General features: G+C 23.6%; 1 protein-coding gene across 4 annotated transcripts; it reads left to right on the forward strand.

Moving 5' to 3' along the window:
• Positions 1-609: 609 nt before the first annotated feature.
• Positions 610-24,457, forward strand: LOC129605904 (AP2-associated protein kinase 1). Of its 4 annotated transcripts, none has more exons than XM_055515924.1 (9): positions 610-648; positions 1,734-2,025; positions 11,086-11,207; positions 11,537-11,670; positions 11,826-12,378; positions 12,595-13,268; positions 13,340-13,827; positions 13,898-14,185; positions 20,885-24,457. In XM_055515924.1, exons 2-9 carry the CDS (start codon positions 1,878-1,880, stop codon positions 23,806-23,808), a joined length of 5,331 nt encoding a protein of 1,776 aa, XP_055371899.1. In that variant the 5' UTR covers positions 610-648; positions 1,734-1,877; the 3' UTR covers positions 23,809-24,457. The 4 variants fall into 4 exon arrangements, with proteins under 4 accessions (XP_055371899.1, XP_055371889.1, XP_055371908.1 ...); XM_055515914.1 differs by lacking the exon at positions 610-648 and adding an exon at positions 659-821; XM_055515933.1 differs by lacking the exon at positions 610-648 and adding an exon at positions 659-821 and having other exon boundaries at positions 1,826-2,025.
• The last annotated feature ends 860 nt before the right edge of the window (positions 24,458-25,317 follow it).

Consider the following 25,317-nt stretch of genomic DNA (forward strand, 5'->3'; position numbering starts at 1 on the left):
TGATATGTCAAAATCTGATATGTTTTTCATTTTTAAATACATTGAAAAAAATTAAATTAAAGAAATATAATAATTTTTCTTCGTTATTCAAAAAAAATTTCAAATTCCTCTAATTAAATTTTAGCTGTAAATTTTGAAAGAAAATCTGTCTTTCTTTATGTTTATATTCACCCTTATAGTTGATGAGATGAATTGATAAGATAACGTTCTTTGATATCTTATAAAATAAATAATACAGCAGAAATAGCAAATAATACTTTAATATACTATATTAATAATAAATTTAAAACCAAATTAATGCAGTTAATAAATAAATAAATTGAATTTAAAATACAAATAAATTCAAATTGGGGTTTCAAAACGTTTTTTCCAAATCAATGTTGCAAATAGACAATTTTGTAGCCATCTAAAATAAAAAGCAAGGAAATACCAAACAAAAACCTTTTATCGTCAAGATCAAAGAATATTTTTGGCATTTTGTCTAAAGTTGTCTTAAAAATGTCATATCGACATTTACTTTTACTTGCATTTACTAAATTGACATTTCAAATAGTACTTACGTTCTAGTTAACTCTTGTTCCTGTACAAGTTAAAAAATTTCTCTTCTGTAATAAAAAAAAAACATTAATTGTTTTAAAAATTTAAATGGTACAGAGTAATTAATATTAATTCTAAGACATTAAAATAAAGTAAAATGTAAATAAATTTTTTTTTAAAGTAATTGGTGTTTCCTTCTTGCAATATATTTTATACGTACATATTTATATGTACGTAAAAAAATTATATTGAAGTTGTTTTTGGTCAATTTTTTTTGCGAACACGTAAGTCGCAAAATATTTTATTGATAAAAAGTGATTTTCTTATAAACAATTGAAAAAATTAGATTTAATAGTTAAAAAAATTGCCATTTTGCTCTGTATTGTTTGATTGATTGGTTTAAAATATGAATTGATTTTTTTCAAAGGAAAGTAAAAATTTGCAAAAAAAAGCAAGTGCGAAATATAATTTTTTTTTTGAATTTAATAAACGCAAATTTAAAATTACAAATATGCAAGATGGATTTTTTTTTCAACCTTGAGGCACTTGTGATATTTAAATGTTTTCCTAATTAGAATTAATTGAAAACTTTTTGTTTTGTCATGGTTAAAATTTTTTTTTAAGCGTAATGTAAATTGCCAAACCAAATTTCAAAGACAGCTGACAAAATTATATTATGCTCTCAAATATTTATAGAATAGGTTGTGTTTATTTTTCGTATCGATTTTCCTAATTTCATTTGGAAAACTTCATTATTAGTTTTTATAAATTACGGTTAGATATTTCATATAAGTCCGAAATTGATTTTTTCGATTATTATTAATTACAATTTTTTAAACAAAATATAAATATACTCGTATACCCACTTATCTACTTATTATTTAGTTTTATTAAAATTAGAAAGGGTATTACGCTTAAAATTCAATATTATCTGCTTGTTTTCAACACTTTCACCAAACAATATTTATTTTCAAAAACTATAAATATTTAACTTTACTAAATCTATTTTTAGGTTCTCATACCATTCTAAATCCTTTTCAAGGATAAGTGGGTATGTATACTTGTATACCGATTAACAATTGATAAAACTTTAATCTTTACTGTTGTGAAAATTTAACCGTAAAATAAATAAATATGTAAATTTTTTTTTTAATTTAAAACTATTGTAGAATAGTAAAATAATAATTATTTTTTAGTAGGTAACCAAAATTGAAATAATTAATTTTTAATGAGAAACTACTAAGGCTTTAATAATATAATCTATGTTTTCATTTCGATTGAAAACAAGGTTCTTAAATCTGAAAGGAACACACATATTTACAAATTAATAATAATACATAATGAAGAAACTATTTTCGAAATTAGAGAAAAATGAAAAATTAGATAATAGTGGAATAAGCGGATCTACCAAAGAAACAAATAGTTATGTTGGAAAAGTATTCATTGTTGGACGTGTATCCGTCACAGTTGAAGATATTTTGGCTGAAGGTAAGTTATTCTTGATTTAATTATAAATCAAATATGAAATAATTAAGTTCATTTACATTTTTCTAAGCTTCAAATAATATATTTTATTATATACTTTCGTATTTATGTATGTAGGTAGATACATACTATTGAAATTGAAACTATTTGTGAAATTAAAAGTTACATAAACACCGGCAAATTTTCTCTATAAAGAACGCAATCTTTTTCAAAGTTGGAAATATTAAAATTTTAAAGTCAGTCATTCAACAGAAAATTTAATGATATTAGGCAGCAAATGTGTTGTTTTTAAAACAAATTTTTTGTAAGATTACTTAAATAAGTCTAGTATGAATAAAATTCAAATTCGGGGTAAGAACTAACTATTATATTATCTTGTGGGTAATGAAGTCTGTTATTTTGCTTTTTGGGAAATTAAAGGTTGAACTATGCCAATCATTTTAAGTCCCTACACATTTCTTTCCAGATAGTATCTAGCTACCTACCTAGTATAGTAGTCATGTTGATACTAAAATAAATGAATAAATTTTGTAAAAATTTAAATAGAGAGTCATAGAAAAGGTTTTTTAAAAGTAGCAAATATCTTAAAAGATGCTTATTTCTATTTTAACCTATTAATTTTTTTAACTTATTTTGTATAAAATTAATTTTTTATGCTTTCCATGTTATTTTTACTAAGTGCGTGAAAGCAAATTGCCAACAAAATTTTTTCTATTTGACTGTTAATATCGTTCGTCTTCTTTTTAATACGTATACCTATATAGTTCACAAAATTTAAAGTGCATTTAATTATCATTCATGAAAAGGAAATACAGAAATTTTGAACGGTTTAAAAATATGCATTTAATTTTTTGAGAATCCTGGTAAATACTCCGAAATTTAGTGGTGCTTTTACTATTTTGTATGAAGACAAAAATTGCATTTTTAAGTTTATTATTCGAAATGATTTTGTAAAATTTAATAAAAGATATTAAATTTTACAAAATCAAATCAAGAAAATGTGGAAAATCCAGTAAATTTCGAATAATTAAAACCTATTTTGCTTATTAATTCAATTAACTTTATTAATTGTATCAGTCGTAGTAGTTTAGCATATTTTAGATAAGGAGACAGGAAATTAATTTACTTATGCCAAGGAGTCTATAGATAAATTTTAATAAAACAATATAAGTTGATTAGAAGACAGAGTGCTTTCTTTAAAAAAAATACTCTCATATAGTAGTAAAATAAGTTTATGTACTTGCTCTCATAGTCAGTCCTTAATAATAGAATTGTTACACTTGAATAATAGAATTGTTTCATACTTATATTTCTTACAAGTATTCTCATATGACTGATAAGCGTAAAATTTTGTATGTTGTTACAAGCAAATTCAGTTTCAGATTTTTACTCCCGAAAGTGATTAATAAAATTAAGTGTAGTAAAATTTAATGGAACATAAATCCTTCTCTTCCTAAAGTACATTATTTTTTGCATTGACATTTTGAATATAATAGAACTTTTTGTATAATAGCGAAAATGGACTGAATTGGAGTAAAGTATTTTTAATTCAAGTTATTCATAGCAAAAAAAAACCACTTCGTTTTTCTTTTGTTAAATATGGGTATTATATTTATGCACGTACCTATTTTTATCAGTTTAATATTCACTGTACTCCAACTTTCCTTTCAAATTTTGTTTTTTGTTCTTTTCTTTTAATTAAGATTTTTTTGTGTTTTCTATGTTTACTCTAAAACTAAACGGTATAATGATTTCAATATTTCGTTTTTTATTTTGGTAGCATTGAAAATTAAAATAAGGCAATGGTAATTAAGCAATCTTATGTATTATTACAATATTGTATTTGAAATATACGTGTACTTATTAATATCTAATTCTTAACGTATTTTATGTTTTCCCGTATTTTAGTTTGGTCTATTTTAATAGTTTTCTAATATGTACTATAAAAATTGAAGAAATTATATTCATATCCTATAATAAGAGGTAAAAAATCAAAGTTTCCATTTTTTTTTTGTTTTTGATAGACTTTTGATATGAATGAAAGCTTTACTCTTCTTATTTTTCTTTTGTATATAGAAAAAGAAAAACACATTACTGAAGGTACATATGTACATACATAATATATATATACATATTAAGTATGTACTTATATAATATACATAATATGTATGTAAATGTTTGTATTTTACTCCTTTAAAAATTATATGTAGAAATTACCTCTACATTTGTGGTTATAACGGTTTGTAGTAAAAGCATATTTAATTGTTAATTTTTTATTTATAGTTATTCTCAATGACTTTGCAGTTTATATTTCCCTCAGCAATGCCTGTAATGTATAGGTATATCGATATGTTTGCATACATATAAACGTAAGTGTATGCCTACATAGAAGTTATAAATTGATAGAGTTGTTCTACTTAAAGTTTTTTCAATACTTTTAGATATTACAGTCTTTTTATTTTCTTATTTGTTTTCTTCATTATATTAAAAAAAAAACAAATTGTAAAGGTATATTTTTATTATATAGAAACTTTCATTTTTATAAACAAAATGGAGTTCTTTTTACAATTCTTTTTTTTTATACACCTGTATTTTTTCAACATAATATTTCTATAAAATATAGGAGAAGAAATAGGAGAATTTCTATAAAATAATACGAAAAGTTTTCAATATAAGTAAAAGTAATTGTACGTGTACTTACAGTAATATGGCATATACATTATGTAAAATAAAAATTATTTGATATTTTTATTAGACGGATACACAGCACTTCCCTAAAGTTTTCAATTAATATTGAAAAAATATTCAATTACATCTTAATTATGATGATTTTTATTTGATTAATGATTGATAAACTTATTAAATATTTGACAATGAAATGGATGTACATATTCATAGCTATATTTGGTGTGGGTTTAATGTTGGTATAATATACGAAATTGGTAATGAAATATGATTATCGTTTTTGTTTTTTTGAATTTTATAATTCGTTGGTAAATTTAAAATTTTTATTTGGTTAATAAATTGCTTAAAGAACACAAATACTGAATTAGCACAAATGATCAGATTTTTCGAAATCTAGACTAAAATTTAAGTATCTAACTGCAAATTTTTTAGACGAACAACTCTTAATAGAAGCAGTTGAAAATCAATCAAACTACTTTTTTTCCTATTTAAATAATCTAAGAAAATACAAATTTTGTATAATCAAAATTGAGGTATATTCTATTAAAATCAATTATATTCTTGTTGAATACCATGACGAGGAAACAAAATCATGTCAATTATTATTTAAATATTATCAAACTTATATTTGAAAAACTCAGATTTTTAGAAAAATTCTTTGTAATTTATTTACTAATTTAAAAAAAAAATTCTTTAATACCCACAATTAAGTTTGCTTTTCATTTTGACAATAACTCATAACTCATTTTGACAATAGTTAACTATTAAAGGTATGACGAATTATTTAAACAGTGATAAAAATAATCTTAATAACAATAGTGATAAATTAATTTTTTTGCTTAAAGTACTCATATGAAATCTTGATGTTTTTTTATCATTATGAATCATCAATATAAAATGATTATGGCATATTTTGCATCATATTTGCACGCATATTAATGAAGAATATAGATTTTATCAGATCAAATTTTGACTAAAATACTTAGTAATTATCCTACATAACTTAAGCAAATATGAATATGCGTACCTAATTATCTTGTGTATTACAAAATTTTTTTAAACAATTTACAAATTTTGACAAAAGCAAACATTTTTTGCAAAACCTTATTTTTTTTTCAAATCTTTTAATTTTTTTTACATTTTTTTCCATTTTCTTAAGATGCGCCAGTCTATACACAAGAAAATACCATTAAGTTTCAAATGCCTGCATAATATAATTTTAATTATTGATTTATTGACCTTTGGACTAAAAATCACAGGTGAATTTGATACACTTATGTAAAATTAAAAGTTCAACTGAGAATATTATACATATATATATATTAGATACATATAAAAATATATAAATATATTTTAAATGTAATATGTATATACAATTAAATGAACAAATAAGTTAAAAGGAAGTACTTTTTTATCTCTTATTTTTATGTTCTAATAATTTTCCGCAACTATGTATGTATGTTTTATTTTAGTACTCTACTTAAAAGTTCTTATTCATTATAAAGAGAAAAAAAAAATTGCAATTTGCCATGATGTGGGAAACACGCAAACTTTTTGCGTTCACAGAGAAAATTTTACTGCTAAATGTATCGAAAATATGATTTTTTGTTATTTCGAAATAACAAAAAATCTATATTTTCGATACATTTTTTAAAATCGATTACGAAACTAATTTTTAAAATCGAGTTTTCACTCACAACTCTGAATAGTCGATATATTTGAGAACTTATAACTTATAACACTTTACAATAAAATTAATTTATTTAATAAAATAAACACGAATAAGATGCAAATTTTTGGATAATAAGAGTACAAAATTATTTGCAAACTTCTTCATACACGCCTTTCTACACAAATGATATTTTAAGAGAAATTTGGTTTTGATAACTCATTTGTTTTATTTTTGAAAATAAGAAACAATCCTAAACTAAAGAACGGTCAAACTGAAGACCTGATGATAAATGTTTTCTTAGTACATAATTGTTAATAGTAATGAGTATTAGGTAAACATTTCTTTTTGTAGACATTTTATCCGGATTTATTAAAAAAAAAAATTATTTATGAATGTTTTATTTTGGAATTTTTTGAATTTGCAAGAAATGTGACATCTTCTTTTTACAACTTAATAAAAAGAAAATTTTTAATTTCAAACTTATTAAACGTGAAATATTAGCTATTATTAACAAAGTGAAATATACACGTGTAAGTTTCATAAAATTATACTATTACAATTCAATTTTTGTTGATGAATTTTTTTATAGGTTAAGTAGAATTAAAAATTGGAAGTCGTAATGAGTATTTTAGCACATGTACATACATTTTATACTATTATTTATAATATTGAGTACATACAATCAAAAAATTTTTTTTGTTAAATCTTTAAAATAGTTTATATTCGATATATTGTCGAAATGTCATCTCTGAAAAGTATTTGTAAATAATTGGGTCATGAAAATTTATAGTTTATTTTTAAAGTTTTATCGAGAAAATTTTCTGAATGAATTTAATAAAAATTTAGTCATTTTATAAAATTTTGTAAGGCATGGAATCATGTTACTTCCAAGAAATGAGGATCAAAGCTGCAATCGCAAATAAAGCTTAAGATTAGTTTTCTTTAGAAGGCCACCAAAGGACTTTTCATTAGAAAAAAAATTATTTAAGAAATGCATTTCCAAAATTGTATTGATAACATTCAAGGAACAAAAGTTTTATTTTCATAATAAATTAAGACTTTTAAATAACGATAACCTTATTTAAATTCCTCAAGATTGCAATATCGAAATATTAAAAGCTGGACTACTTCAAATATTTAAGTATATTAAAAGAAATACGGTTCATGCACGTACGTGTATGTACGCATGTATGTCTCATAATTTATTTATGTTGCTTGTGACTTGTATACAATGACAATTTAATAAAGATAAGAAATATATTTAATTGAAATTTAAACATTTCTACTGACGTAAATAAAATATTTTGTTTTTTTTTTTTCTTATAATTTATCGTTGTACGTTAAAACACTTCATTTAACACGTTATGTTGTCTATGTGTCGTTATCATTAAATATTTAAGGTGCAAGAAAAAAAAAATGTATGAAAATATGTGGCACATAAACGTTAAGGTCTCTTTATTTTATTATTTTCTTAATACATATAAGTACTTACATAAAAATATATTATCAAAAATACTTGAGATTTTATTTTCTATTAAGTTTTTTTCAAATATTTCACATACTTACATGATGTAATTCTGAAAAAGGTACAGATTAATATTACATTTATACCATTTCGTTAAGATTCGAACATTAGTAAAATAAAATGTCATTGTAACGTTTTGTTAAAAACGCAGGTTATAAAGGAAACTAAGAGAAAATTTTATTCTTTGCTTGTAGAAAATTAATTTTGCTTATAGAAATTTCTTTCTCACCGTAATTTCAATTAATTTTGATGGTCACTTTTGTTGAGAATCGAACCAGTAGTATTGAAACAGATGAATTTTGTTCAATTGCAATTTGCATTCAAATTATTCTTCATAGTTAATACACCCAAACTTTTGATTAGAATTTATAGGCCAACGAATGATAGCCAAAAAAATGATGTTGAAAAGAGGAAAAAATTTGAAATCAGAAATACTCTGGAGAGTTTTTTTTTCTTCTGTTCTCCGTAGAAGTAAGTGAAAAACAAAAAATTTTTTTGTTGCACTTGAATTGTATAAGAGTTTAAGAAATTCTATATTATTTTTGGTTGGATGTTGTTAAGTGTTCATATTATTACACACTATTTGCGCTTGACGCTATAAAGCCACTTTTTAATAATTTACATGTTGAGGAGACTATGCATTAACTGAAAAAAAAAATTATTTTAAAATTGAATTTTAAAAAAAGGTTTGCATTTTAAAATTCTTTAAATTTTAACTACTTTAATATATGCAATTTTCTTACTTATTTTCGATATGTGCTACTTTAATGCTAATATGCAGATAAAAATATTTATCTTAAAAAGCTTTAGAATAAAGCTTGTAAAGAACATTTTATACAATTTGCGTTAAATTAAAATATGTGCAGTATGGAAGTTTATAACATATTCTAAAATTTGTCTATAAATGGATCGATATTTACACGTAAAGTTATGAAATAATGCCATAAGAATAAATAAAAAAATTGTTAAAGTTTCTAAAAATTGCATTTAAATTATTTCTTTTTTCTTAAATTAAAATTTATTTCTACATATTTACGTGTAATTAATATTTGACTTTTCAGAAAATTTTAAAATTAATTTGATAAAAATATTTTTATGTACTTTCATTCAAGAAAATCAGATTTCATAGTAAAAATACAAAGATAATGCTTATGACCTAGTTATTTCTAAATTTTGCTTTTCAAATTTGAACTTACAAAATTAAGTTTTAATTAAAAAACTAGCTCATTGAACCCACTTTTATTATTAAAAAATTAATTTTTTTTAGAAAATTATTTTGCATTGTTTTCTCTTGATTTTATCTTATCGACTCAAATTCATTATTATTTGATATCAATATGATATTAGTAATGAAATGTAAAAGACATTGTTTAATTATGTGTTTAGCCACATAGAGCAAATGTGAGAAAATATTCATATTAATTAATCATTATATACTCACAGAGTATTAGAAACATACTATTAAATTTCAAGAGAGTAGAGTTACCTGTCTGTCAGCATTAAATTTTTTTTTTTTTAATTTTTATAATTGATTAGATATTTTTGATTTTAATTCAATTGGTATATTTTTCCTATATACATACTTCATATCAATATTTTCGGATGCATTTAAAAGTTTAAAAATGTTTAGAGAATTGACTGACTTCCAGTCTGCTTTTGTTTTAATATTATACCAATGCCAATATAATGATTTTAAATTATAAATGTTTATTATAAATGTATAACAAAATTGAAAATTTAGATAATAATTCAAAGGTTTGAAATAAATTTAATTAAAACAGATTAATTATTAATTAATAACACTATAATTATAAAATTCCTAATAAACATAAGTCAAATTTATGAACATGTTTTGCATAAGAGATAAATTAATTAGATTATTGAAAATTTAAAATTTACTTTAAATGAAAATAAATGACGGTTCATTAACGAAAGATACATGATAAAAGTATTGATTTTTTTAATTGTATTTATTTCATTGTTCATTTACATTATGTGAATGTTTTCACAAAATCACAAAGAAAAATTTTTCTTTATCAACTTACTAATTAAATTCAAAGTTATTTGATTGATTTTCCCTTTTTACTTTATATTTTGGACTGCCATGACCATCCAAAAAAAAATGTGTCTCCACTTTTAAAATCGATAAACTATATAGATTTTAAAAATAATTAAGGATATTCACCTTGAATATTTCAAAATAAAAAAAAAAGCAAATATTTAATGTTGTTTTTGTACATACACGCAATATATGACTAATTATACATGATACATGTACATATATATACATATGTATATAAAGGAAGTGGTGAAATTCAGTCGACTCGGACTATAGCTAGAATCGCTTCCTAAATCACTTGAGTTTTGAAATTTTTAATCTTATTTTAAATGTTTTTATTAAAATCATTAAAGTAATATAAAAGATTTGTTAGTTAAGCAGATATATTCTTCAGTTTCAAATTAAAATAAGACATTTTTACTATACGAAGGTTCAAGCTCCATATTGTATAACAAAAACTTTCTACAATGTCATTAGTATCAGATTGGAAAAATATATTTTTCGATACACAGTAAAAGTGAAAACACATTCCAGTTGAAAAATGTTTTCAGCTGGAAATGCGATTTTGCATAAACTTTTGACGTAAATAGATTTCGAATACAATTTGAAAGCGACATCAAAACTTTTATTAACGACATAGAACTCAAAATATATATCAAATTATAAAACACTAACATTCAAGTAGCGATATGATATTAGGTCTATGATTAACACTCTTCAAAGCGAACCGCTTATAAATTTTTTTGAATTTTACCACTGAATTTATATATTATGTACTTACTACGGTAAGGTATTTGAAATCTATTTTATTAACAATTCAATATTTAATTTGACATTGAAGTTGTACATATCTACATATTTACAAATTAACTTTGTTAAAATTTACTCACGTGGCTACAGAATGTATCGAAAAATTATATTGTGGTTTTATGCCAAATAATATGGAAAATGCTTTTTTAAAATACCAATAAAAAAAAGTATATAAATCATAAGATTTGTTAAACTATTAAAATATAAAATTCGATTTCGAATATCTTGAAAATAATAACACTCTAAATTGAAGAGCTTTTATTATTTTAATTTTTTTTTCTATTTTTGTTCAAAATTATGTTTTTCTTTCAGGTGGATTTGCTATGGTCTTTTTGGCGAAGGCAAATTCTGGAAATGTACGCTACGCTTTAAAACGCATGTACGTTAATAATGAACATGATTTGAATGTTGCCAAAAGAGAAATTCAAATAGCTGTAAGTAAACAAAAAAAAAAGGTTTTTGTTCTAATTGAATTTTTATAAAAAAAAAAGTTTGATCTTTCTCTCTAGAGTTTTAATGTTTCTTCAAGAAACTTGTAGAACTTATATAAAAATTTGAGAACTTATATAATAATTAGAAAATAATACATGGAATATTAACATAATTAATTTTGGCTAAAAAATGTGTTCGCACTTGTAAGAGTTAAGAGTTTAGACTCTTATAAATTCCTTAACTTTTACTGTTCTTAAAACTCTTTATTTAATTTTATAAATATTGAAAATTGATGAATCTAATTAATTATTTTTATTACTTTTATTTTTAGAGTAATTTAAGTGGTCACAAGAATATAATTGGCTATGTTGATTCAAGTATAACACATACTGGTAATGGCGTCTATGAAGTTCTACTATTAATGCCATATTGTAAAAATCACATGCTGGCCATGATGAATGCAAGGTAAATAATTTATTCTTGTGTTAATATTAAAAAAAAATTCTTATACTAATAGTTTGACAAATTAAATATTTTATAAATGCATTTTTTTATTATAAAAATATATTTTTATTGAACAATTTACAAAAAACTGAAATTATACTTTTATATTTATTTAGACTTTCAACGGGATTTACCGAACAAGAGGTTTTATCAATATTCTGTGATATCGCTGAGGCTGTTTCACGTCTGCATTATTGTCAAACGCCCATTATTCATCGTGATTTAAAAATAGAAAATATTTTACAAAATGATGCTGGTAATTTTGTGCTGTGTGATTTTGGTTCAGCTACTGGTAAAATATTGAATCCCAATACACATGGCGCAACGGCTGTTGAAGAAGAAATAAAAAAATATACAACATTGTCATATAGAGCTCCAGAAATGATAGATTTATATAGTGGTAAAAATATAACAATTAAAGGCGATATATGGGCATTAGGTTGTATGCTATATAAATTATGCTTTTTTACTTTACCATTTGGTGAAAGCACATTGGCAATACAGAATGGTACATTTTCAATACCAGACAATTCAAAATATTCAAAAGGAATGCATCAACTTATTAAGTATATGCTAGAACCTGATATGGATAAACGACCAAATATATTTCAAGTTTGTGAAATAGCATTCAAATTAAATGGAAAAGATAACCCTGTTCAAAATTTGCACGTATGTGTATTAATTTTTTTAAGATTTTAGAAAACTAATTATTTTTGGAATAAAATCAAAAAATTTATAACTTTTCTGCATCATTCTATATAAATTATTTCAAAAATATTTGTTCAACCCCTTTTGAAACTAAATAATTTATTTATGAAATAGTTTAAAATTTAATTAATTTGAAACTGGATTGATTTTTTAAATAAAAACAATACTTAATTCCAGAAATCACCATCACCAATATTAGAACAACTACCTGTACCGCCATTTGAATCCGAACTGAAACGATTAACAGCTTCCTCTACGAAGCCAAAACCCCAAAATACTCCTATATTAGAATCCGGTACGAGCGTAGCGCCACGGCAAAGACCTAAAGGTTCATCAGCAATTGTGGGTCAGCATCCACTTTCTTTAGGTCTTCCGCCATCGCCTTCACCACGGAACACTATAGCTTCTCCCCAGCCTCAACCAGTTGTTGAACAATTTCAAGCTACATTTCCCAATATAACTGCACCACATGCTATACAACAACCGCCATCGGGTGCACTCCCCACTACGCCTCAATCGCAGCCTGCAATAAATCAACAGCAGACAAATGTTTTATCTGGAAGCGGAAATATTACTTCTGCTCCCCAACAACAACAAACCCCTTCATCAAGATCGAATTTGGATAATTTATTTCAATCAACTTATCCCGATCCATTTAGGGAAGCTGCTAACAAACCAAGCGAGTCATCCGAACTATTACATCAAGATCATCAACCGCAATCACTTCCATTACAGCATGACGTAATAATGCCTTTAGGAGCAGGTTTAGCCGGCACCCCCACCAAAACCCTGTTAGGTGCACCAAAAGGTGGGCATAGAAGAAACGTTAGTGATACATCTGCATTTAATAAGTAAGTTAAAAATATTTTTGCACTTTTTAATTATTGTTATTATTTTAAAATCACTATTGCCATTATTTTAGGACATTTGCAAATGAAACATCGCAATTTTTGGCTCCATATGATCAATCTGTGAAGTCTCGCATGGGGAATACAGAATCGCCAACCAGTCCACCAGGTGGGAATAGTAACAGTGCTTCAAATAATTCAATTTTCACTCAAGAACAACAGCATCAAAATTCATTACTGCAAGCACAGTCAATGCCATCATCTGTATCAAACACAGAACTGTCCAGTTTTCAACCTAACATTAATGAAAACCCTTATACCGCTAGTCTAAGCCAAGCTGCATCTGGAGCTTTGATGTCAGGTATAAGTTCAGTGCAGAACAATGTTAATTCTGTCAACAATAATAATCGCTGTGGAGTTACCGATTCTGCTGGATCAGGATCATTAGAAGGGCGTGTCGATGCTTGGAATCCATTTGAAGAACAACCGTTTGATCAAATGACAGAGGATCATATTTTTGATGCCGAATTCGATAAAATACGTCAAAGGGGAAGTCAAGGAAGTAAATAAAATGACCTAACTTGATTATCTTTTTTATCTAAGTTCAATATTTAAATATATAACTATATTAGGTATTACCGCAAAATCAACTTCAACAACATCAACCTTAACTCCAACTGAGAATAATATAAGTGCAGGAACAAATATTTTATCACAAAATCAACAGCAATCACTTCACCAAGTGACAAATCAACAACATTCAACTTCTTCTGGAGCAGCGGCTGCATCTTCCGGAACCAATTCTCACTCGTCCAATCAACAACAACAACCTCAGATACCGGAGGATCCATTTGGCTCAGCCCCTTTTAGCTTACCGCCAGGCCTAAGGGAAAAAGCTGCTGCACTTAGAAAAACTGGAGGTAAAGCATAGATTTTATTGTTGTCATTTATTCTTACTAGTGATATAAATAATAAAGTATATAAAAAAATTCAACTAAAATTATACTAAAAAACCCATAAAATATACTATTATAATCAATATTATAAAATAAAAATATAAAAAAGTATGTAAGGTTATAAAATAGAAGAGATTTAAAATTAATAAATGAGTGCAATTTAGTTGCGATTTGAATATTTAAGGAACATTACGTAAAAGTACGATAATTAGAAAATATGTATAAAATTACACATTTTTTTTACTACGTTTTTGAAATTATTGACTTAGGTTTAAACACGCGTATGAATCTGTTTCTTGTTAATTCTTTTTTAAAACTGGTTTGGTTTTATTTTCTAATTTTATACAAATCTTAAAATATTCAGCAAAAAAGCTATTTTTTTATTTGTGCAACATCAAAATTATATATTTTGAATTATAAAAAATACTAATTTTAATAATTATATATTTCAAAATAATAAAATTGAATGGGACACGAATTAGTTTACTTTTCCAGCATTACCAACCTGTTTACATGTGTTGTATTCAATACATTTCTTTTCAATAAATGATTTTGGAATTAAAATTTATTAAACTACACATAATCTTTATACCGATTATCACGAAATTTTTTTATTTGAATTTATTATTAAATCATTTTTTTTTTTAAATTTATTGAATTTCTTTTATGATGCTTAAATGATTAATATTAATTTGAATATTATCTGAATTGCAAATAGTATAAAATACAAAATCAATATTAAAAATTAAAGCGAACTAAAATTATTTTTATATTTTATTCCATAAGGAATTACATCTAGAACTGCATAAGTTGTAATTTTTATTCAAAATTGGCAAAAGAGATTTCTATTCAAAAATTAGGATACTTCATTATAATATATAGTTTCAAATTTTTTTATTATATAAATTAATTAAAACAGTTAATAAAAAATATTGGTAATATAGCAGACTGCTTACACTGAACCTTTTAATAATATGCTATTTTTGCGCTGGGAATATTAAAAAAAAGTAATTTCATAAATTACTTTTTCAAGAAGCGCATATTTTTATCATTTAAATTAAATAAATTTCTTCTTAGATTAAAAATTCTCTTAATATTTAAAATTCCTTTCTCAATTTTTCTCATATATTATCTAAAATACATGTTAATTTACAAACAAGTTTTAATAATAGTATTGAAATTGTATAAGAAAAATAATTTTTTAAAACCAGACAGAAAAAATTTGAAAAGAAAATGATACCTAAGGAAATTTTTGTATGAATACTAAATTTAGATCAGTATGTAACGAGATAATTTGTTGTAATTACAAAAAAAATTTTGGTCTATATTATGAAAAATTAATTAAAGATTATGTTTAAAAATGATTAAAAATTTAAAAGCAAAACTCTTGTTATTCCCCTGCTTAATATTGAAATTTGTTATTAGAAAATGTTTCTGCAATACAATCTTTTAAAAACAAATAGGTACTACAGTGCTATGGTAAAATGTAAATTTGTAATACAATAAATAATGTACATATTAGTATGAGTTTGTAAAACTAAATTTATTTTATACATTTACTTATTATACGTATAACAATATGATTTATATATAAAAAATGTATATTAAATATATAGGTTGACTTTGACATCGAAAAACGATTTTACTTGGACATACCAAAGAGTTGATATGTTATATTGAAAATGTATAAAACAAGTATATTGTTCAAAGAAATTTTGAATATGTTGAACATACTACATGTATTCATAGATTTTATTATTTTGTTAAATGTTTAAGTTTAATACCTGAATATAAAAATCTATGTCTCTTACGTAACCACAATTTTAATCGAAATAATTATTTATATGGTTATGGTATATTGAAATTGAAGAATTCGAATTTAAATGAAAATTCGTTAAAAATTTTTCACATAACAGTTTCGCTTCTAATTTCATGCCAAAGTTGATAATAAATATACCATATTATATGATCTGCGTGCGTTCATAATTGAAATAGCATGTTCATGAAATTTTATTGGAGTGATTGATTTTTTTCAAATTAAGTACTAATACATTTTCAAAGTATTTGAATTTTCATTTTTAATTTATATTAATGAACATAATACTTCAGCTTTGAGCGCATGGCATATTTATATAATGTACATATATTTTTCTTAAGTACGTATTAAATATTTAAAATAATTGGTATAACAAATAGAGTAAAGTATGTTGATGCAAAAAGGCTTATTCAGCAATTTAAATTATACTGTAAAATCAATCAGATTGACGTTAGAGTTGTATTTTGGTAAATACCATTTCAATATTGCTTTTACGTGATTTGCAATTTGTTCCGGAATGAACGTTTTGACAAGCAATAATAAAAAGCAAGACCAATATTTTAATTAATTTCGAATTATGCAATCAAATTGACAATTTAATTTTTCAGCTTTTTATTGAAAAATTACTATGATAGGATATTTTTTTTTTTAAATTATTTCATAAAATATTTTTGAACTTTCCTGTGACGAAGAAGTAAACAGATAAAAAAGACTTTTTGATTTATGAATAAAAGAAATACGCAGCTATGTATGTATTAGTTACAAATAAAAGATAAATGCTAATTTGAACAAAATAAACAATAAGTTTAAAAATGTTAAATTGAAAGAATTTAATTAATATGAGTTATTCGAATTTTAATAAATTGAAAATTATATTCAAAATAATAAATTTTATTTGAAATCAGTTTTTTTTTTTCTGATAACTTGTTATTTTTTTAGTATATTTTTTTTTTAATTGAAGTTCTTTTCGCTGGGCTGATGATGTGAAAAAAAATTACATAAAAAGTTATATTATTGGTTTCTAAAGATTCTTTTTTTTTTACGTACTCATATATCTATTTACGAACAAATTTTACCCACATTATACATATGTATAAATAAGTAATAAATAGAAATTATTAATTTGAAATATTGTATACTTAATTAAAAGTTTGTATACTTAATTAAATTCAATAGTTTTTTAAAAATAATTATAATAATTTTAATTTGTAAATTTTTAGAAAACTAACGAATATTCTATTAATTGTTTCATTTTTTATACTTTCGTTATTATTATTTTATTTTGCTACTTTGTATACAATGATTTACTATTTTCTTTTTTAGTCAAAATATTGTTTAACAAATTGTAGAATTTATTTGTTAATTATAAAATTCTTTTTTTGTAAAATAAAAATAGTACATATTATGTATTTACATTCAATTAAATATATTTTCATTATGTAAAACTGTTTTTTAGTTTTCTTTATTTTTTTTATAAGTATGTATGTATTTAAAACGTTTATAGTTTTTTGCTTGTGTAAATATTTAAAATTATTTTTTGTAATTATACATATTTTATGTTTTTGTAATTGTAAATGTCTTGTTTATAATTTTTGTAGTTTTATAAAAAAAAATTTTCAAAATCATGTAACCCTACAATTTACTACATTATTTGGTATCATTTTTTTTTTCATTTGTTTTTGTCTGGTTTTATGTCGTATAAATTTTTCATAAAATTTAACAAAAATTTTTCATATTATTGGCATTTATTAGTTTAATTTATATTACTTTCTTTTTTAATTTTCTTTTTAGAGAATTTTACAAAAAATTTTAACTTGCTCATATATTTTTTAGGGGTGAAAGGACAATATATATAAAAATTATATAAATGACTATGTTACTAAAATAGAATATTTAAATAAAATAGGTTCGGCCGCAAAAAAAAAATTTGTAATTTTTTTTTTTTTTCGTAAAGAATTGTTATTAAAATTCATTTAAAAATTTAATTTTTTGATAAGTTCAAACGAATAGTGTTTTAATATTAAATATTATGCAATATAATGGTAAATATGGTATATCATAAAGTCATTTTCAAATTCCATTTTAAAATTAATTATATTTTTTATTAATATTCACCAATATACTTCTTATTATATATTTAGTATTTTGAAAAATCTAAGGTTAGTGAAAGTTTTACAATTATTATTGATTTTGTGTTAATTTAAAATAAATGAATTTCGGATTACTTAACCCCTAATTATTGCAATATAACGATAGAAATAGAAATTTAGCAATAGTATTCCATAATCTGTAATGAATAACTTTTTATAGGAAAATATATCAATAACTTATTATATACCATGTTAAAGTACTCTGATAAAATTTTAAATTTTTTATAATATTTTAATTATTTTTTTGCGAATTGAGAAAAGGAAATTGACTTCGTTGTTTCATTTATTTTTTCTTTTTAATTTAAAATTTTTTTTTTTTGGAAAATAAATTTAGACAATTTTAGATTATTTTATTCTTCGTTCATTTCATACTACTCGTATTTGCGATCACTTTCATTAGTTTGCGATTAATTTCATTAGTTTAAATTTTTAGTTTGAGATTTGACCGAAATATTGTTAAGAATACTTGTAAAAATATAGATAGTATAATGACAAAAAAATTATAAACTACAAATAAAATTTGTTTTTTTTTTCCTAAAAAATTATTATATAACGTATATATTATAGTTATAGAATAAAGAAAAAATAATTACGTATTTCAAATTGTTTTTTCTACTTTAAAAAAAAAACAAAATTATTTCTTGAAAAATTTGATGTGCTATAAAATACAGAAATAAAGCAGGGAAATAAGTGTACAAAATGTGTAAACCCAAAATCAAAAATAAAAATCATAGAAAAATAAAAGAACAAACTAAATTTATTAAAATAATAAAACATTTAACAATAATATAAAATTCAATAAACAAATTTCGATTATATGTAACTTATAGTAAAACATTAAGACATTCCCTTCACATTAAAAATATGTATTTTTTGGCATTACCCGAACAATGTTTTTCTTAAATTTTTTGCAAAGTAAATTATTACTTTAATTACTTTAAATTTAAAATATAAATTACAATTTATCGCACTAAATTCTTATCACAATAAAACTCTATTATTAATTTAATACAAAAGTGATATAAAATAAAAAAAAAAAAACGAAAAACAAGCAAGTAAATAAAATTAAAACTGAACAAAATACTAGTTCTATTGGTGAAAAAGAACAAACTAAATTAGATAAAATTAAAATATTAAACACTATACCATTAAAATAAAAGTAAATAAAAACAAAAAACAAAACTTGGAAAAGCTAGATTATTTAAAATCAAAAATTCATTAAAATATATTATAATATATTTCCAGTTGATAATAAAAAAAAATATTATTGAAAAAAATAAATATATATATACATATATTTTGAAAGAAATTGCAATAAATATTTTATGATTAAATTAAAAATTCATTTTCAATCTATTATTCATATTATTTAAAAAAAAATAAATAAAAAATGACAATATTTATTTAAACATTTTAAATTATTTCCTTAATTCATAAAATTTTTTAATCTAATTTAGTTACATAATGGGATGTTTTATTGCTTTAATTAATTTATTGATTTTTTTTTCTAATTTCAATGGTTGCTATTAGGTTATGGTATTAAATTGCCATTTAAAATTTTAGCCTAAAGAATAGCATTGATTGAAGATTTGGCTTTTTTTGTTTTTTTTTTTTTTTGTCTCGAAAAGTTGCAAATTTGAAAAGAAAAATATGATTTTCATTAGTTTAAAACAAACAAAATAATTTTTAAGCGTTATTAAATTTAATTTATTACATGCAGCATAAAAAAATATGCAAAAAATTATTAACGTTTATACTTGCTTGCCCGCTTAAAGTTTATTAAACTTTGATTTTCTTTAAAAAGTTTTGTTATTCCAATCAATGGTTTATCAAAGAATTTTAAAAATCACTACCAATTTAAAGTTTTATCTAATTTTTAAATAATTAGTTATGTTAAATTGCAATTGTACCTACAGATTCAATCAAGACCCAACAAGTTTTTTTTAAAAACTGAAAGCTTGTAGATTTTTACATTTTGCTTTTATCAAGTATAATGTTATAAAAAAATATTCATGTTTTTATTTGCAACTGAAATTACCGTATTCACACATCATTATACAACAAATAAAAATCTAATTATAGTTTATAATAATTGTAATTATAATAATTTAATATTTTAAGTATTTAATATAAAAATATACAAAAATTATGTAGCGGTCGCGGTTATTCATTCTTTTCATAATAGATTATTTTCTTTTTAATTAAATTACCAAAACTTACCTTAATAAAACGATGAAGTCAATATGTTTTCAAAATAAATGTCATTTTTGCAATTTGTCTCAAACTGTATTGACCTTTTCTGTAATTTTTCATTATATTGGTCATAAATACCAAATATAAGCCGAGAAATTTGCAGTCTTCTAGTTACCATTCTATTGAAATTATTATATACAAACAAATAGCTTAAATTATTTTTGTTTACGTTTTTCGAAATATTTATCGAATTATTGTAAAAAATTATCTGATATAAATGCGCGTTCCTTTTTTTCTTTTTGCATCTTACAGTTTTATGTAGCAATCATGTATGTAATTCATTTTATGAATGACTTTGTACAAGTCCAAAACAAAAATAATAAAACAACAAAAACATTATTTTGATAGATATAAAATAATCGTAGTTATTAGTTAATTAAAAACTTAAAAAAAAAAAAACAAACATTACTATATACTGCATAAAAGCCCTACGTCTTATTTCAGCTCATACCATCTATCATCACCCACCACACGCCCACCATCACAACTCACGATCATCAGTCTCAGGCCCTTCTTCAACAGTTGTTAACGTGCTGACTGTCAATAATTCTTTAATATCATCATTTAATGGAACACAATTGATATCCTCTACATCAGCCGCGTTACCTTTAACAACAACAACTGCCATTGCAACTTCTTCAATAAATGCAAATAAATGGATTTTATCACCTACTTTGGAAACAATTATTACTAGCGAAAATACTGAAGATAAGACATCATTGATCATTAACCTAAAGTCCGACCAAGATACAGAAAGTAACAGTACAATGGTTGGTACAACAGCTGGTGGCAATTTTGTTAAGATCCCAATTGAAGATCGAAATAAATATGAAAAATTACGTAGTAATGATAATCCAACTTCAGATGATTCAGACTCTGAATTTTTTAATGAAGATTATAACAGTAAAACAGCGTATTTAAAACATATAGTAACAAGTAACATTCCAGAAAAAATCCATAAAATTCAACAAGCTGCTTATCACAAAGTTGATAAAACTCATATTAAAGTACCTATTGTTAAAAAACTTAAGTCGACCCGCAAGGAAATAAAACTAAGTAACGAAAGAAGAAAATCATCAAAGATATCAACATCTGAAGTGGCAAAAAATGATGAGAATGATATGCAAGTAAATGCATCCACTAAGAAAAAATCAGGTGGAGAAAAACAGACAAGTGGTGATGGAGACGGTGATGATGACTCTATTGGTTCTGCAAGTGATTTACGTGCTGAAGATGATGATTTTTTTGATGAAAATAATATGAATTCAGCAAATCGTTTTCCAAAGCAAACTGTAGCGGATGATTGTATAAGTGAAAGTGTCAAAACTTGTAATTCATCGGCATACCATGCGGAATGTGAAAGTGTAACAACGCATGAGGATGATGTCAGTCGAGTAGTTGTTAAAGTTCGTATGAAAAAACGTGATCGAATGAATGAACTTACTAAAAATGAACTTTTAGAGGAAAATCAACTGAGCCCGTCTTCAAATGACTTTTTGCACAAATTCGGCGATAAACCATTGCTGTTGGATGACGAGTTGGACTACAGCTCTGCAGATAGTGATTTTAAAGAGAATAAGTCTGAGGATAGTCCGGCTTCAGAGTCAATATTACAAGAGCTTCAAGATAAAAATAATGCAAAATCGGAAGAAATAGATGTTTTTGCAATGGCGCCATTTAAAATGCCTATTGGTCAGCCAAAAAAACGATCAAAAAAAGTTTTGAATATTAACGAAAAGCAAGAAGATCCTATATGGACATCAACACCAAAAAAATGCGACGAAGAAATTAAAGAAGCGCATAATACGTTTTCAACATATTTGCTATCAAAACCACATCAACAAGCTCAAAAGCCGGAAGAAAATGTTAATACGTCGGGAAGTACTATTTTAGATGAATTTAATGAACCTATCTTTAATCCATTCGAGTCTCATATTGAAATCTCTGGAAAAACAAATTCGAGATATGTATCTCAACCTTTTATTGAAGGAATAACGCCCATCAAAAAAGAGAATCTTCAAAAACCGCAACAACAAACCCCGGTACAAAATGTTCCAAAACAAATTCAAAGTCATTCAGATTTTGGAGTTGTAACAGTAACTTCAAATTTCAATCAGTCTCTAAATCAAAATTTGACGTCTTTGTCAAAATCTGCTAATATAACTGAACGTAAAAATTCTGTGAATAAATTTCCCAAATTCCCCATAATAGACAATTTAACACCATCTTCTTCATTAGTGTCCACAATACCAAATACAAACATTGAACAATCGGCTAGTGCCGAATGTGATTTATTCGGATCAGAACCATTCCCGCAAGTACTGGCAGCAGCAGCAGCAAAAGCTGCAAATTCATTACCAACACCGGTACAATATTCAAACAATTCGCGGCAAACAGAAAATCTTAGTAACAACAGTCTTCACAAAAAAAATTTGCGGCATGGAAGTACATCTATAGAATCACAATTGGTGGAACCTATTCAATTAGTTACAGTTAATCACTCGATAATAATTAACAAAACTCCAGATCCTCCACCACCATTACAAGCTACTTTATCAACAATTCAAATGCCGCCACCACCAATTCTGCCATTAAAGCAACAACAGTTCGTGTCGTCACATTCCTCAATGCCTGTCTCCAACAATTTACCTTCTTCTTTTTCAACCACTAATAAAAAATTTAATGCACCAAAACAACCTGCGTTAACAAACACTACATTAGCACAATCTTCAGCGAGCACTTCTTATATCAATTACTCTAATATTGCATTGAAAAATCAATTAGAATTTTTACCTATACCAGATAATGAATATTTAACAATATCTCATGACACAATTTCAGATTTTAATACAAACGACGACGAAGAACCAGTTGTTATAAAATCTCCAACCCCATCGACACAATCTTCATCATCAACAATAATACACTCGTCATTAAATAAACATCATCATAAGAAGGATAAAGAAAAATCAAGTGTTAGAACACTTCCAGCTAAATTAACACAAAAAGTGAAATCGAATCATTACAAAAAAGTTGGTTCTGAGAAATCCAGTAGTTTAAGTAATAGCGGAATAAAATCGAAAAATAAGCATTCTTATTTGGTTGAAGACGATACAACGATTAGCGATGGTTATGATAAGAAAAACGGTGGAAATGTTGGCATAGGAGGATACTTTCAATCAAATACTATACAAAATTCAAAATCTGGATTTAGTAATATGAGTTTTGAAGATTTTCCATCAGATCAAGAGGAAATCGATCGAATGTCAAAAACTATACCATTTGAAGTTATAAGAAATGAGAAAATGTTAGTAGAAGCAGAACGTAAATTTGGTTCTTTAAAAAGGAGAACAAATCTATTTTCTTAGAAAATAAATAGATTGAGTAAAGTTATTCATGTAAGAGTATATAAAAATTTTAAGAGAGAAGAAAAGTATTAAATATTTTATTCTATTTTCCACATAATTTTTTAAATTTAAATTTTAATGATAAATTATTGATAATTGTTTTTAAAAACAATTTTGCTAAGATATGTACAAATACAAATTTAATAAATTAAACTGCATTTTATATAAAACTGGTATCGCTCATATTAAATTTTTAACTTTTTATATGTATATTTAAATTACATAAAGTATAAAATAGTAAAAAATTATTTATTTCTTTCCAATTTTTATAAAAAAAAAAAAAAACTGGCAAATAAGATTGTTGGTTGTGTTATCGCATTTGTACTTTTCTTTTAAAAGTTTTGTGTTAAGATTTAAAAGAAATTAGCTACACATAAAGTTATTTAGAAAACACTATAATTCTTGACAAAATAATTTATCATTGAAATATGACTTCAGAGACTATACGGTATAACACGCATAGTCTATAACTTATATGCTCAACAAATTTTTTTTTTATAAGAAAATTTTTTTATTAATATTGCTTTCTGAAAAGTATTTTTTGTATTAAAAGACGTCTTATACATTTATAATTCAATATGTATAAAGCAGAATTTTGTTCTAAGATTATAATTCGTGAAAAGAAATATTTTTATTCACAATAAATATTATGAATTACGATTCAATGTATGTAAAAAATGGAATTAAGTACCTAAAACAATGAAACAAATTTATTAATTGAATCAACTTATTTTGGAAATATAATAACTTTGTATGTACACATATTTTAAATATTTCTTTCAGATCGTAATTCATAATGATATTTTATTTTAATTTCTTTAAATAAAATTCAAAATGTATTAAACTTATATAATTATTTTTACTATTTCTTAAAGTATATACAACATATTTAAATTAATAATTATATTTGTATTTAAAATAATTTTTAATTTGCTTATACTTATGTATATTTAAAAATAACATGTGAAAACTAAATTATTACTTTTATTTCTAATTTTTATGGACTGAAATTGATTTATGAAATCATATTAAAAAAATAGGGAAAGGAGAATTTTATAGAAATATACAAAAATATGTAGTAAAAACTCATAAAAAAAAAACAAAAATAAAAAAACATATATTGGAATGTTGTTATTTATATAAATTAAATAAACCAAGTTAAACTAAAAAATGAAAATAATAAAATAATAAATACATAAAAAAAATATATATACATATATTTAAATATCAAACAAATTAGTATTATTAAGAAAAAACACAATAACTAACCTCATTCAGAAAACAATAAAAAGAAATTGAATTAAAAATTATTAATAATGTAAATAAGACTTATTGTTATAAAAAGAAGAAAATAATAATATATTATGAAAAAAAAACCTAGTTCCAAATTATCACGCAAATTATGTTTTAATTGATTTCATTAAATGTATATTAGTTTTCTTAAATATTAAAAAAAAAATCTTTAGATTA

This window comes from Condylostylus longicornis, unplaced genomic scaffold (assembly GCF_029603195.1).
Source record: "Condylostylus longicornis isolate FDR11 unplaced genomic scaffold, ASM2960319v2 ptg000002l, whole genome shotgun sequence".
Taxonomy (NCBI): Eukaryota; Metazoa; Arthropoda; class Insecta; order Diptera; family Dolichopodidae; genus Condylostylus; species Condylostylus longicornis.

Coding starts and splice junctions, on each gene's coding strand:
- LOC129605904 (XM_055515924.1), top strand. CDS start 1,878: ATGAAGAAACTATTTTCGAAATTAGAGAAAAATGAAAAATTAGATAAT. Junction 2,026..11,085: donor TGAAGATATTTTGGCTGAAG/GTAAGTTATTCT, acceptor TTTTTCTTTCAG/GTGGATTTGCTATGGTCTTT. Junction 13,828..13,897: donor TCAAAGGGGAAGTCAAGGAA/GTAAATAAAATG, acceptor TAACTATATTAG/GTATTACCGCAAAATCAACT.